Here is a 16,518-nt window from a genome sequence, read left to right as displayed (position 1 = left end):
TTTAAATTATGTTCTAAAGTCCCTCCCAACATCTATTCCATTCAGTAGTTTGTCATGAAAGGTAATTGCAGAAACTTTGAAGGGCAAAGTCATTCCTGGATTGCAAGTTATAGGGGGCAGTGGTAGGGAACAGCATAAGCGTCCATCTTCGCAGTTCTAGGGTTCCGGCCAAATCCGTCATGTCAGAAATATGCAGCATGCAAAAAGGTCATTCATCAGGCTAAAAGATCATGCCTGTGTTTGTGTTTCATATTCCTTTTCATCTAACACCTTTCACATGCAAATATATATTGCAGAGTAAAACATTTTGTTTATTAGCTTTTGATCACTTACCTTCCACAGATAATCCCAGCATGCTTCTGCCTGCTCCATGATATTCTTCATTCTCCATTGACCTGATGTCTGACCCACCCATCAATGACGCCAGTGGGTTAAAAGAAAGGCAAAGGAATACAAAGGTACAGAGTACTATCCTGGATCGATCCAACATACCAACACTGGTAGGCAGCGTTTGCTCTTGTTTAACAGACATCTACAAGTTAACAGAATTCACCATCAGTCATAATACATCACAGATTAATCACTGCATTGATGCAACTCTCGGGACTATTAATACAACAAATATTTTTTTTAAACTTAGTTTATTGTTCTGGTTTTACATATGCTTTATAATCCACGACCTTTATAGCAACATTTACAATTGTCAAGGTCAGTTTATTGTCACATGTACCAATTAAGGTACAGTGAGATTTGAGTTACCAATTGTTAGTATAAAATGGTTTCTAATCTCTCAAATGTTAGTAAGTAACCTCACCTTTCACTAGATTTGTGGATAAATTTACTCAAAGAATTTGTATGTTATGGCTTTCTTCAAATAGTCCCCATCTGAACTAATTACAATATTCATACAATACAATGCACCTATATATACACACAATGCACCTTGAACATATCCCAAACAGTTCCCCTCCACCAACTCATGCATTTGGCCAACCTTGTTCAATGTGAGGACAACTTCTCCATCAACACTGATCACTTTCTCCAGATCAATGTAGTTATGGGAATGTATGTGGGCTCAAGCCTCTTCTGAATTTTTGTACTAATTTCAACCTTTTACTCACCCTCTCTTGGTCTATCTTGACTGTTCAATTCCCCCTCTGGACCTCTGTCACATACTCAGGGAGAGGCTGGTCAGAGCCATCCATGATAAGCCCAAAGCCCCCAGAGCTACCTCAACCGTACTCCTAACTCTGCCGCCTATATGGACTCCACTCCATTCTCCCAGTACTTTCTTGGAGAAGGAGAATGGTAGCATTTGCTGACGATGAAACATTCCACATAGGTGGCTCTGAGACGTCTACATCCACCCTCAGCTGTGGCTTCACTCTACCGTGGTTGACCGAACCTCTGATTACAATTTATTTAATACTTCTAAGCTCTCATCCAGTTTCCTCCTGGACAGAGCAAGGATGGGAAGATGGAATACAGCATAGCAAAGTGTGGAGTCATGCATTTTAGTCATAGGAATAGGCATAGACTATTTTCTACATGGGTAGAGAATTCAGAAACTGAAGGTGCAAAGAGACTTGGGAGGGCTGGTACAAGATTACCAAAAAGTTAATTTACGTCGAATCGGTAATAAAGGAAGGAAAATGCAATGCTGGCATTTGTTTCGAAAGGACTAAATAAAGACAGGGTTTAATGCTGAGGCTTTATAGGGCACTTGTCGGACTGTATTAGGAAGATTGTGAGCGGTTTTGGGATCCATATCTAAGGATGGATGTGCTGGTATTGGAGAGTGGTCCAGAAGAGGTTTACGAGAATAATCCCAGGAATGATTGAGTTAACATATGATGAACATTTGACAACACTGGGTCTGTACTTGCTGGAGTTTAGAAGGATGAGGGGAGACCTCATTGAAACTTACCGAATAGTGAAAGGCCTTGATAGAGTAGATGTGGGGAGGATATTTCCACTACAGGATCAAATCAAGCTTAACTTGTCTCGGAAAGTGAAATGGAACAGAATTTAAACTCTTAATATGTTTTCACTTTCCATAATGGTGGGATCACAAATGGATTTTCATTTAATTTTTAGGGGTGGGAGATTGCAACCTTCACGTGATCCACCCTGTTTCGACTACTGCAATCAACCCGACGTGCACAAACAAGATCAATAGAACAAGTTGACCTACAACTTTAGGCTGTGCATGCCATACACAAGATGATTGAAATTTTAGATAATAATAAGATAATAACTATTCTTTAGGACAAGAGAGTAAAGCTTTGTTTATTTTTGGCAAAAACACTTAAAAAATTATGTAAAGAAATTAGAATTGAAAAAAAATCACCAAGGCACAGTTTTAAGCTAGCTGATCTTAGCTTGGATACTTGCAGAATTAGAATTGCCCCCTGGCTTTCTTCCCAAGGCAATGAAAAATATCTAGATGAACATATGACCAGTATCGTAATGGGCTATGTATTAAAAGCAAAGGGCTACTGTGAAACTCAAACTCAGCAAGCTATGGGGTAAAGTGTGTCAAAAGAAACAGAGGGGTAGGAAGATGGATATTAGTCTCGAGTCATCTGTGAACTCAGAACATAAAAATAATAAATTGCCCGACAGCAATCTTAAGTACCTTGGTATCATCAAAAAACGGGCTGTCTGTCTCAGAATCACTGCTGCTCACAGAGAACGGGCTGTTCTGAGGTGGTGAACCGACATCAGATGGTGGTGGGCTGAGTAGATCAGGTTCCTGCTTGAACCCATTTGTCATTGTGTCCAGACTTATTCCAGAGGAAGCCACAATGTCTTTCAAAGACTCTGAAATTGGACACAATGCATTCAGTGAATGCGACCCATTCTAATGACAAATTCAAATTTACACTTACACAGATGGATATTTGTGATTTAGAATAAAGAAAAATAGGAATGAAGATATTACATTGAAATGTCACTAAGGTCACTAACCCAGAAATTCTAAATTCTGCAGCTTCGTGCATTCTTCATTTTAAATGTCTCTAAGTTTACATAGCACTTGTTATTATATATATGGACATAAGAAATTATATCAGAACATAAAAGTGAGGACACATCCACGTATAGATTGGTCAGTTTCTAATCCAATTAAAATACTCATCTTCATGACCAGACTGCCAAGCGACATTGACTATAGTTAAATACTTGGCAATCTGTTCTCACTGCAGTTAATATGCACCCTTAAGAAAATCAAGCATTTTAATATTTTACAAAATAACCACTATTTTGTATTTTACACTCTAGTCATTAAAAAAAAACGGGCAGGCCAAGCATTCCAAGTAATTTATCAACAGAAAATGTGAGAGAACAGTAGAGATTGTTTCACTAATCTTTGGAGATGGGATTGGGGAGAGACTACCTAGGCCTGTTAAGTCAGTATGGCAGCGCCACACATACATAGAGTGTAAAGTTCTTCACTGACATGCTTAGGGCCTAGATATTAAACTACTACAAACATAAACAAGTATATTTTATTTATGTCCTAATAGGGATTTACTGAACTTTATTTTTGTTTGTGTATTATGTTATCTATTGAGTACTGTGACAATAAAACACTCTGGACTCTCTCTTGACTCTTGTAAAACTGACTGCCCAAGATTCTAGTTTCACCCTTTCTGATCAGTGAGATGTGAGTGCAACACAGAGTACTTACGGTTTTTTTGGGTAGCCAATCTTAACACCATGTTCTCTTGTTTCAACTTCTGATTGGCTTGTTTCAAGAAGCGGATATGATCAACAGCTTTCCTGAGTATTGCTGACTTGTTCAACTGCCAGAGTAAAGAAAATAAAAAGGTTTCAAAAGGTCACACGTTCATGTTTTCAAAATGGGGGTACACTGATGCTTCCACGCTCTAGTGACCTGGATACCATTCTGATCTCCAGTGCAGTTTGCGCGGAGTTTGTATCTTCTCCATGATTGCTTGAGTTTCTCCCAGGTGCACTGGTGTCCTACCACATCCTAAATACATGCTCGTAGCTTTATCGTCCACTGCAATTTGCCCCTGCTAATTTGCAAATTGGTGGGTGGCAGGAGAATCAGGGAGTTGATAGACACATGAAAGAGAAAGGGTCAGTGGGAAATGAATGGTGTCATACATGTAAGGAGTTATGAAACCCAAGACATGTCATAAGGAAATCTGATCATTGTGCTGCACCCAATGAAGCTGTGCTACAGTGTCATCGGACAAATTACAGCATCTAATCCAATACTCAGGTGGAAAAGTTCCAATTCTGAGCAACCCATTGTGACAATTCACTTTGTAACAAGAACAAGCTTGGAGAGAGCAATGGCAAGACTATAATTGTGTGATTATCTACAAGGTGGTTACCAAGTGGCATCAATGGTTTCCTTCTGTCAGGACTGGATGTATTCTGAGTGGGGAAGTGCAAGGAGAAAAAGTGAACTGAAGTTATGTCTATATATTGACTTGTCTTTCCACTCTAAACCAATAAGTTATTCCACGTTGATCTAGAATCTGATTTAGCCATACCAATGACAATGTTCTATAATCATACTAGGTGCTAAGAAAGGTGAGATACTGCCAAAATACAACAGACAATAGGTGCAGGAGTAGGCCATTCGGTCCTTCGAGCCAGCACCGCCATTCAATATGATCATGGCTGATCATTCCCAATCAGTACCCCGTTCCTGCCTTCTCCCCATATACCCTGACTCCGCTATCTTTAATAGCCCTATCTAGCTCTCTCTTTAAAGTATTCAGAGAACTGGCCTCCACCGCCCTAAGGCAGAGAATTTCACAGACTCACAACTCTCTGTGAGAAAAAGTGTTTCCTCGTCCGTTCTAAATGGCTTACCCCTTATTCTTTAACTGTGGCCTCTGGTTCTGGACTCCTCCAACATCGGGAACATGTTTCCTGCCTCTAGCTTGTCCAAACCCATTACAATCTTCAGTGTTTCAATAAGATCCCCTCTCATCCTTCTGAACTCCAGTGTACAAGCCCAGCCGCTCCATTCTCTCAGCATATGACAGTCCCGCCATCCCGGGAATTAACCGTGTAAACCTACGCTGCACTCCCTCAATAGCAAGAAAGTCCTTCCTGAAATTAGGGGACCAAAACTGCACACAATACTCCAGGTGTGGTCTCACTAGGGCCCTGTACAACTGCAGAAGGACCTTTTTGCTCCTGTACTCGACTCCTCTTGTTATAAAGGCAAAACATGACATTCGCTTTCTTCACTGCCTGCTGTACCTGCATGCTTACTTTCATAGACTGATGAACAAGGACCCCCAGATCCCGTTGTACTTTCCCTTTTCCCAACTTGATTCCAGAAGATTAGTCAAGCATGATTTCCCCTTCGTAAATCCATGCTGACTCGAACCGATCGTGTTACTGCTATCCAAATGTGCGGCTATTTCATCTTTTATAATTGATTCCAGCATCTTCCGCCTCACCGATGTCAGGCTAACTGGTCTATAATTCCCTGTTTTCTCTCTCCCACCTTTCTTAAAAAGTGGGATGACATTAGCTCCCCTCCAATCCACAGGAACTGATCCTGAGTCCATAGAACATTGGAAAATGATCACCAATGCATCCACTATTTCTAGAGCCACTTCCTTAAGTACCCTGGGATGCAGACCATCAGGCCCTGGGGATTTATCAGCCTTCAGTCCCATCAGTCTGCCCAACACCATTTCCTGCCTCATGTGGATTTCCTTCAGTTCCTCCATCACCCCAGATCCTCTGGCCACCACTATATCAGGAAGATTTTTTTTTGAAAGAGAGTGCAGATGCAGGGAATACAGGGAAGTTTTTTTTTTTGAAAGAGAGTGCAGATGCATAGAATCATTTACTGACATATGAATATCTGTTCACAGCATTTATTTTTTACAGATTATGGACGTCTCTTTTACCTTTCCTTCAGCGCCAGCAACAAGATCTTTCAGCTCCATAATCTTGTCATTGATAGATGACCTGTAACGTTTCTCAATGGCATTGTGTGCTGTGCGTTTTTCCCCTTTCATTGATGCATTGCCAGGTCTGCCACTTGCAAATATACGATTGATGGGAAGCTTGTCTGCATCTACCATCAGTGGGACTGTGGTTAAAATTGTGTTCCCACTGACAAGAGTCTGAAGAATACAAGTTTATAATCCAACTTAGTTCACATTTTTACAATAATAGAACAAGTTTAAAATAAGATAAATCAAATCATTCTTTTATCAGCCTATAGAATAAGTCATCCGCAGTTTAGTGTTGGGTTCCATTCATGACACTTGTTCATCACCCGGACAATTCGCAAGTTGAAAACGCGGCTAGGAATCAAATACCTACCAGGCAATCCCACAGCAGTTGTCAAAGCCCCACCGCCGATCTTGTACATTCGCTTGTACGTAAGTGATAGAGAGATATAACAAACTTCTATAATCATTATTCCATTATGGACTCTACTATTCACACCATTTCTTAATGTCCATTGATTTGTTTCATTGATCAGTCTTTTCATATCAGGGTTTCTAAAATGCCTTCCTTTTCCTGAACTGTGCCATGCCATTTCTCTTATTCATAAAGCTCCTGACCACTTCTCATCCATTTCCTGCACCTCTGCTCTCATCTCTCCGCCACCAAAACAGAATAACAGGATAAAGTTCCCAGGTCCTCACCTTCTACTCCACAACCACCACATTGAACAGATGATAGTAATTACTGCCACTGTCAAAGATTTCACAACCAGATATCTTCCCCTATTAATCCAGGGACCCAATCTTTCTAAGTGAGGCAATGAATCATGTGCACTTCTTCCTTTCATTTAATGTTCACAATGTGCTCACCTCTGCACTGGAGAAACCAATACAGATTGGGTTACTGCTTTGTGAAGCACCCGTATTCAGCCCGCAAAGGAAACAGTCTGCTGCCTGCAATTTTTAAGTCTTCATCCCACATCCGGTCTGACCCGTCAGACTGTGGCTTCCGACACTGCTACAATGAGACCATCCTACCATCCGGGAGGCGCTACAGGTCTCTCCGTTGCCGGACCAGCAGGTCCAGGAACAGCTTCTTCCCTGCGACTGTTACACTACTCAACACTGTACCTCAGTGATTGCCAATCACCTCCTCCCCCCCCCCCCCCCCCCCCCCGGACACTCCACCCACCAGGAAAAAAAAACTATGACTGTTTGCACATAAATAATTTATTTATTGCTCATATTTATGTCGCTCTTCTAGGGAGATGCTAACTGCATTTCGATGTCTCTGTACTATACACTGCACAATGACAATAAAGTTGAATCTGAATCTGAATCCGAATCTGACAGGCTTGAGGAATAGCACCTCATCTTCCAACTGTCACATTGCAGCCTTCTGGACTTATAACTGAATTCCACAATTTCAGGTCACTTGATTTCTTTGTCTGTATCAGTATTTCTGACTGTTTGTTTTTTGTTCCCTTCATTCCTCTCCGAATTGGAGGACATGCCCCACCTGACCTGCGCCGCATCTTTTCCTGCCCCGCATTTCACAATTTCTGCGTTCTTTTGTCTATGTTTTCATTTTCTAACTGTTCCCATTCACTCATTGACCAGATATCCTTGTTTGCAGTTTATCCCCATGGCTACCCAGTTTTACCCTTTTTGAGACATTCCCCCTCCCCTTCTTGCAGTTTAACAACATTTTTTTCAGTTTGGACAAAGGGTTTATAATGTTAACTTGTTTCGCATCCCATGGGTGTGGCCTGACATACTCAATATATTATAATCCAGAATTTTAGAATCATTATTCCTGTGCTATTTTCTTGTACTTCCAAATCCCTAACATATTATTTGCCTGCTATCCAGTCAAATCACACTGTACATGACTACAATTAAGCTACACACAAGTACAACAGGTAGTGCAGTGATAAATATCAGAGTGCAAAATATAGCATTACAGCATGTGTTCCAGCTACAGAGGAAGTGCAGATATAATAAAGTGCAAATGACATAGGAAATCATCTGAAATAGAATGCATAACAGTATTCTCAATGTACTTCACTTTGACAAGATTTATCAAAACATCATCAACCATCCTCTCCCTCAATCAATGTAACACAATGATCATAAAAGTCATGGTATATCTACCGGCATCTGAAGGGATGTAGTTTGAATGGGAGTAGTGGTTGTTGGTAAAGTTGTTATAGCAGAGGAGTTTACTGATGTCACAACAGTACATCCATCTGGCTTCAAAGCCGTCAGAAGCAAGGAGTCAGCTTTAATGAACTGAGGCTGGAAGAGTACCTACAGAGAAATAAAGATGCATTTTCACATTTTTATTTGATTCATTCAATAAGTGAGTTCGTTCGGTATTCCAAATAACGCAAGGAATCATGGGAATTGTCAAGGGTCATTCATGATAAAGAAAAAGTGAACAAAGCGCTGGCTGTATAAACTGTGTATAAATTGTTAACTATTCTACCAATGCATTAATCTAGAATTCTGTCAACTTAATAGCGGACAGACGTCGCTCTTTTATGAACATTAATTCGATCTTACTTCTATCTCACTTCACAAACCCACCCTCTGGAGTTCTGCAGAACCTCTCCCAGCAGCGTTGGAGGACATTCTCTTTCTCTCTCTCTCTCTCTCGTTTATTCGATATTTGATATGGTAATCGTTACCATGTTAAATACCGTGTAGGAAGCAACTGCAGATGCTGGTTTACACCGAAGGTAGACACAACGTGCTGGAGTAACTCAGGAGGACAGGCAGCATCTTTGGAGAAAAGGAATAGGTGACGTTTCGGGCCGAGACCCTTCTCCAGAGATGTTGCCTGACCCACTGACTTATTGCAGCATTTTGTGTGTATTTCCGTTGATGACTGGTGCTCGGCTTTCGCCGGCACCGAGGGGGTTAACTGACAGCCACTGGATAAGGCGAGAGGTGCAGCTGACGGTCCTCGGCCCATTGCGGAACGGGTTCCTCGAGAGTTGAGCTGGAGTTAGTGCTTCTTCTCCGCGCTGGCTACCTCTCTCTTGAGTGACGTATGACCTGGGCATGCGCAGTTGAAATACCGAACTCGCTTATACCTTCTTCCATTGCAACACCATCTCTGGGCTTTCATCAATGGCATCTCAACCAAACATATTTCAAGAGCAAAAAATAATGTTCTTCAGTATCATGTTTGCAAATTTTCTTCTGACCTTGACAACCAGTGGCAGCGTAAATTAATCCAGTCCTTCAAACAAGATGCTCACCAGACAGCCATTATAAGCAAGAAATATAGACCACCACCCATCCAGGGCACTTTGGAAAATTGTACTACATTCTCGCATACATTATTTTACTACATATAATTAGACCTGTCCGAGATCACCACTTCAGATCTTATTGTTCAATTTGATCAAGTTCCCAATGGCAAACAAAAAGCTAATTAAACAATTCGTCAACTTGACATGACAGCAGACATAATATTAGACAAATCATTCACTGAACAGGTGAAGGTGTAACAAATAATCTCATTTACTCCCCATTGTGAAAAAAACATTTCACTGGTTGTTAGAATTTGACAATTCACTTGATGAAAATATGAAATCTTACTCCTGGATTCAATATCAGTTAATTATTTCATTCACTAGCTAGTTTTGTACTGATGACTCAATTCACAAGTCAACTTTCATACGATATTCTGCTCATGAACTACCAGCAAATTCACAAAAGATTAAACTATCAGCTATTCAGAGAAATCAGGCTCTATGCCAGTGTGTCCTTAACCAACCCTGCCAACTCCCTGCATTTAAAAAGACCTGTGCCTGAAATAACACAGAATATCCTCCATTCTAACAACTTGTGCCATAATAGGGATGTCATCTGTACTCACAAAATGTTGGAGTAACTCAGCGGGCAGGCAGCATCTCGCCAAAGATGCTGCCTGTCCCGCAGAGATACTCCAGCATTTTGTCTACCTTCGATTTAAAGCAGCATCTGCAGTTCTTTCCTACTCATTTGTACTCACAATGTCAACCATTGCGTGGTTCAGAATAGAGGCAACAAAGGCAGAGGACGATGGGTACATGAAAGAAATGAATAACATCAACACTCAAATTAACCAGTGATAACTTTTGTACCTCTCAGTTTTCAGATATGACTGGATGTGCAAATATAATTTCCTACAAAATGTTTGTTTTCTGAATAATCCAATAATTCTCCTCATTCAATCTCTCAGGATGGCCTTTCGCGGGAAATGTATTTACTTACTGGTACTTGCTGGAGCTGTGCTGAAACAGTTGGTGTAGAACTGGCTGTTGCAGTTGTTAAAAGATGCTGGGTAGAAATATTCTGTACCTGGGCCTGGATGGTCATGGGCTGCATCTGCTGAGGAACTGCAAGACCCTGGAGCTGCTGGGTGGGCATCCCCTGTTGTAGTGCTGCATGAATTAAAGCCAGAGCAAAATTGAATGTCAATACAAAGTACTTTACTGCAGGCGAGTCCCAGTTTTAGTTCAATGGTAGCACTCTCATTGACGAGTCAGAATAATGTGTGCGCAAGCTCCATTCCAGCATATCCTGTCACTGGAATACAAGGAAACACTACAATATTGACAGTTATAATATTGAAAGATATTAAGCACAGTTGTGTATGCTGCCTCAAATAGCATACTGTCTGGGGCAAATACCCATCATTTATTTATTTGCCTCTATACTCCATAATCTGAGATTTGTAATAGAAAAAAAAAATCACGTGATTAAAGTGCACATTATCAGATTTTAATAAAGGTCATTTTTATACATTTTGGTTTCACCATGTAGAAATTACAGCTGTGTTCCTCCCAACTGGTCCATGCCGCCCAAGATGCCCCATCTATGCCAATCCAAATTGCTCACGTTTGGCACTTATCTTTCTAAACCTTTCCTATCCACGTAATGTTGTCATTGTGCCTGCCTTAAGTACTTCCTCTGGCAGCTCTCCTAAATACCCACCACTTAGTGTGTGATCCTTCAGTCTCTGTGCTCCAAGGAATGAAGTCCTAACCTGTCCAACTTCACAGATAATTCAGGTCCTCAAGTACGGGCAACATTCTAATATATCATCTCTGCACTCTTCCCAGCTTCATGACATCTTTCCTATAGCAGGTAACCAAAACTGAACATAATACTCCAAATGGCACCAACGATATCTTGTGCAACTGCAAAATAATGACCCAACTTCAATACTCACTGGTCTTGCTGATAAAAACAAAATGCCAAAGGTCTTCTTCACCACCCAATCTACTTGTGACATCACTTTCAGGGAACTATGTACTTGTACTCCTAGATCTCTGTTCTACAACACTCTCTCATACTCTATCATTCAATGCGATGGTTCTGCCCGAATTTTGACTTCCCAAAATGTAACACCTGAAACTTATCCAAATTAAACTCTAATTGCTTTCTTGTCCCAGTTGCCCAGCATATCAAGATCCCTTTTTAATCGCAATCTTCACTGTCTTAAGGACCTGTCCCACTTACGTGTCCTTGGCATGCAAATTACGCGACCTCATGGTCGCGTTGAGCCGCGACGGTCCCGCGAAAGTCGGGCGCGATTTCATGCGTACGCACAGCCGTCTGGAGCGCGTGATGTCATTTGAAGATGGACACAAGCTGGAGTAACTCAGCAGGACCGGCAGCATCTCTGGAGAGAAACAATGGGTGACGTTTCGTGTCGAGACTCTTCTTCAGTCTGAAAAGAAGGGTCTTAACCCGAAACGTCACCCATTGCTTCTCTCCAGAGATGCTGCTGGTCCCGCTGAGTTACTCCAGCATTTTGTGTCTATCTTAAATTTTCTTGGCCCCGCTCTGGGAGTAGAAGTGGGGGAAGATCCGGACGGCAACGGCTGTGAGCCCCAGGCAGAGTTCGGCGATCGTTTGCCTCCTTCTGCTGCTGTTGAAGGTGAGACGTTGCCTCGCGCCAGGGTCTTGAGCCTGTCCCACTTTGGCCGTCAGTTCCGCGACAGGCCGTTGGCGCGCGAAGATTTAGTTCACTACAAAAATTTCGGAGCCCCGCGCGATGTCGCGCACAACTACATACCCCTCCGCGCTTCTAAGTGGGACCAGCCCCGCGCCGCCATACGATGCCCGTGCACCTCAACGCGACCACAAGGTCGCGTAATTTGCGCGCTAAGGACACGCAAGTGGGACAGGCCCTTAATTTAGTTCAACAAAGAAACTGACAAGTTACTAAGAACTCCAAGATTTTATTGATCTCAGGTACAGCAGGAATAGGATAATTGGGGTTGGATAAGGACTGCGGAACAATTTTAAGATTACATCAGAACCTGTACATCTCACTGCATCCTCTGCTAGAAAGGCAGAAATCCATAAACTGAAACAAGCCCCAGCTGAATTAAGCAACCTTGGATGGACAAAGGTGAAGAATGCAAATCTGAGTTTATGATCCTGGTATGCCACACTAAGCGCTGCAGTTTGGGTGGCAGAGTAATAATACTGCTAGAATTAATATTCTGTAGGCACCAGTTCTGAGATCCAAGAAAATTTCCAACCCATTCAGTTGAAGAAATTATTGTATCAATCAAAATATCTTGATACTGAAATTGATGATGATATTTTATAGCAGAAAACTAGGTCAATTAGCTCTGCTCATGTATCTCGTACTTGGTCCTAAATACCTGTCCTTTCCATAATCTATAAAAACAAATGTACTAGCATCTAAATTAAATTGTGGGAAGAAGTTTCCTGACTTGGTCATGTTGTCCCTCAATCACCTTGTTCTAAAATTCTGCAGTTTTACAATATCTCTGCAGTCCTAATACGAGACCAGTGAATATCTTCTACGCTTTGCCATGACCTTGATGTTACATCTGAAATTTTATGCAGTATTCCAGCTGTATACTAACAATCTACCCCTTTGATAAGCACTGTTTTGTAACCTGCTGTGCAAATAGACTGTGCAGACAAGCTTGGCTACAGTCTTGGTGTCCACTCAATTAACTGGACTCAGATTCGAATAATATAACAGCTCTAAGGCAAGGGATGTTCCATAATATTATTTAATTACATGGAGGTGTTAATTTTCATTGCTTGAGACTTTGCAAAGAGAATGTTGGACCAATAAATATAATTCTAATGGTTCCCCATATTCAAATATCCCACCAACAAAATCCCAGGTGAAGAATGATCAATGGGATGCCACAGAACCAAACACCAAAACAACTTAGTGTCTTCAGAGAGGACAGAAGATAGAAAAAGAGGTAAAATATAAGTGACTGTAATACCATACAATATCCAAAATAATCAGCTGAATATGTTCCCTTAACCAACAACTTCTTGCTTTTGGCTCTTGTGGTGAACAAATCTAAAACTAAGTGGTTGCATTTTAATTCACATCAACTGTACACAAGACAAGAAATAACAAACTGGTGTAAGCCCGTCTTAAAAGCATTAAAAATCACATTGTTTTTTTAAATCCTATTCTAATAATTATAAATTACCTGTAAATCCATTGGAGTTTTGATAACCCAGCAAAGGCTGCTGTTGTTGCACAAACTGAGGCTGTGATTGTGGAGAAGCTGTAAAACTCTGTGCCATGATGAGAGGCTGCTGTTGCTGGCCCTGTTGCAACTGAACAGCCTCTTGCTTGACGTGTTGTGTAGAAGGGGCTTGAAGAAGTTGTGACTGCTGCGGAAGTTGAAGCTGCTGTTGGAGCGGAGGCCCTTGGAACATTTTCACAGGAATTTGAGTCTTACTGCTATTCCCCAAGAGGCTGTCAAGGGATAGGGCTGATGAACTACTATCTTGCAAAGGGGTGCTCGTGCCAAAGTGGTTGTCAAACAACCCAGAGAACTCTCCATCCTGGTTGTTAATCAGCTGCAACATATCTGCAAATCAGGCAGAACACAAAGGACAAGACGAGATAAGCAAGTTGCTAGCTTTGCATGGGGCCAAAAACAAAGAAGGAGGGGAGCAATAAGTGCAGATACAATGTACTTTTTTAAAAAAGTAAGCGTAATGACATTACACTGATGGCTGCACGAATGAGCTAATGGGAAATTCACTTTAAATTTACAATATGCACAAACTATTCGATGAAAACTGGTATTTTCTGTTAATCAAAATGTAGAAAATAAAAACTGGAGCTTTTATTTAGAATTGGGAATTAAAACTCAATGAATTTCCAAAGACTATAATATCATTAGAGTGTGCCATTGTCATTAATTCTACTTCCAATATGTCTTTGGACTGTTTTAGATTTTAAATATTTTGCAAATGTAAGCAGTTTTCATTGATGGCATCCTGTGCATTTTCAAAGGCATGCATTAAAGTCTTGCACTTTCAAAATAGTCCATGATATTTTGTGATGCATTCAACGAGCATATTAAAGTTACAACATCTAAAATAAACATCGACAATGTCTTGATAATATACAAAAATGAAATGAGGATGCCAAAACTAACTTGGCTTCTGAAAGATTTTGAACGTAACATCCCACATAAATATAATCGTAACAAAGGTCGTTGCACCTACTTTTATCTTTATAATAAAACCATATTTTAATAGTTTTACCTTCAAATAGGCAATCCATTGCTGCAACCTCTGCTCAAAACTCAAGAATTAAATTGATAGATTTGGAGCAAGATTTTCACTCATACATATATATTTAAAATGTTATCTCCTAAGGGGTAAACATTTTAGATCAGAGCAAGCACGAAAATATATTGCAGAGCAGTATGGATACAGTACTGCCGACACCACCTCCTTCCAAGAAAAAATGCACTGACTGTATTCAAATTTAGGGGTGGATATTGGATATTTTTTTTCATGAGGTGATCTGGTTGAACCAATCACTGCAGGGCCCAATCGCTCGCTATGTTTGGCTTAGTTCTCAGACATGACAGAAATAATTTGTTTAATAGTCTAAATTGGCAGGAGTATTGATTAAATGAGAAAGGTGAATAAAGTAAGGTTACTATCGGACATCTGTTAATAAAGTTCATTGCAACGGCAAAACATGTGCGAATTAAAGCTTAAATTTAACGTTCTGACACAATTCGAAATTAAAAGAATGATCATACTTTTCAAAATCCTCTATATTTACTTTATGATGTAGTGAAAATTCAAACTTTTGTTACTAAAAAAAAATCATAAGCAGCTAATTAAATTGGAATTATGTTGAGGATTAAGTGCTCATAAAAGGTACTCCTTTGGTTTTATACCAACTTGGGTTCCGAGTTGTACGTGTCTGAGAGTAGATGAACTTGAGAATACCCCCACAGCAGAAAGCAATAACCGCTAGTAACCCTGGCATGATGTCACTGCTTGAAAGGGTGAAAGGGGCTTGGTTCAAACAGAACACACGACTCAGCAAGTGCAATCTTGATAAAGCTGCAGCGTTGCCAATATCCACTTTACACATTTAAAAAAATCAACTAAAGTCATAACTTTTGGTATGATGGACATTTTGATTAAATCCATAAATGTGTTCCGTTACCAATAACCCACAGCAAATCAGATCTACATATCATTTTTTCTAATACATAATATTTCAAACATGCAGACTTACTAACTAACTCATTATAATCAAAATATAGCCGGACAGACAAGATATGGAGTTGTGCGCAACTGTTCGGAAATGTGATTTAAACGCAAACTTCATCTGTTCCAAGTCCCAAAGAAAATAATATAAAACAATATAAATAAAAGCATTTAAAGATGTGCAGCACATAACACGTCAGTGTCCATACATGTCAGTACTTTACAAGTACTTTCAAATATTAAACAAAAAAATGTTTTCAATTCTTTTCGGACAAAATCCCAAATTCTACAAGTGGCCAGACCCATCCAGCAATGTGTCCAGAAATCAACTCCAGAGATGGGAAAAAAAACATTTCCCAATGCCCAGTTGTCACTCCTGTTGCCGCCAGCTAACAGATATACCTGCCGCGCCATTCCCACGGATGCCATTCCATGCCAACCCTCGCTCACCCGACCCCTCTCCCCATCACTCACCATCAATGTCACTGAGCAGCGCATTATCGATCTCGCTGCCCTCGGGCAGAGACGGGTCCAGGTTGTCCAGGGAAGAATCCTCGAACATCATGCCCGCGTCAGGGAGTGTCTGGAGATGCCCCACGTTATTCATGTTCAATGTAGCGGAGGGGGTAAGGGGACGCGTCGGGGAGGGGGGGAAGGGAGAAGGGGGGAGGGGGGGTGCTCGGGGATTCCTTGTTTACGATCTTTGGTTTACAGCAGCCTCACGCGCCACCACACCATGTCAATACGCGACAAGACCAACCAAACTCGCTTCCCCCACTGCAAGCGGCCAGTAGCCTTCCTGGTCCCGCCCTCTTGTTGTGATTGACGGCTAATCGAACCGGTGAATGAGCAGAGTGGCGGGCGCGGGCTGCCCGATTCCACCAATCACGCTTCAGGTTATCCCCAGGTTAGGTTGAGAGGGCGCGGAGGAGGAGCCGGTCCGCGTGCTGCTAGAACCAGCGGTGAGCAGCCAATCGCCGCACACAACGCGCTGTGGGGTGATCAGTCGTCATCGCTTCAG

At 41.2% G+C, this 16,518-nt stretch overlaps 1 protein-coding gene across 4 annotated transcripts in view; it reads right to left on the bottom strand.

Moving 5' to 3' along the window:
* srebf1 (sterol regulatory element binding transcription factor 1) overlaps positions 1-16,249 on the bottom strand; it is a 43,532-nt gene extending 27,283 nt beyond the window's left edge. Inside the window, exons 1-8 of one of the 4 annotated variants that reach the window (XM_033040784.1) lie at positions 15,972-16,249; positions 13,457-13,843; positions 10,227-10,396; positions 8,115-8,270; positions 5,913-6,131; positions 3,692-3,806; positions 2,639-2,823; positions 334-532 (exon numbers count right to left, since the gene is read on the bottom strand). In XM_033040784.1, coding sequence (XP_032896675.1) covers positions 334-532; positions 2,639-2,823; positions 3,692-3,806; positions 5,913-6,131; positions 8,115-8,270; positions 10,227-10,396; positions 13,457-13,843; positions 15,972-16,104 — 1,564 coding nt within the window. In that variant the 5' untranslated portion in view covers positions 16,105-16,249. Of the gene's footprint in view, positions 1-333; positions 533-2,638; positions 2,824-3,691; positions 3,807-5,912; positions 6,132-8,114; positions 8,271-10,226; positions 10,397-13,456; positions 13,844-14,528; positions 14,744-15,971 lie in introns of those variants that run through there. The other 3 variants (XM_033040780.1, XM_033040781.1, XM_033040782.1) reach the window with 3 other exon arrangements.
* Between the last annotated feature and the right edge of the window lie 269 nt (positions 16,250-16,518).

The sequence above is a fragment of the Amblyraja radiata genome, chromosome 22 (genome assembly GCF_010909765.2).
Source record: "Amblyraja radiata isolate CabotCenter1 chromosome 22, sAmbRad1.1.pri, whole genome shotgun sequence".
NCBI lineage: Eukaryota > Metazoa > Chordata > Chondrichthyes > Rajiformes > Rajidae > Amblyraja > Amblyraja radiata.
This window is presented reverse-complemented; position numbering and strand designations above follow the sequence as displayed.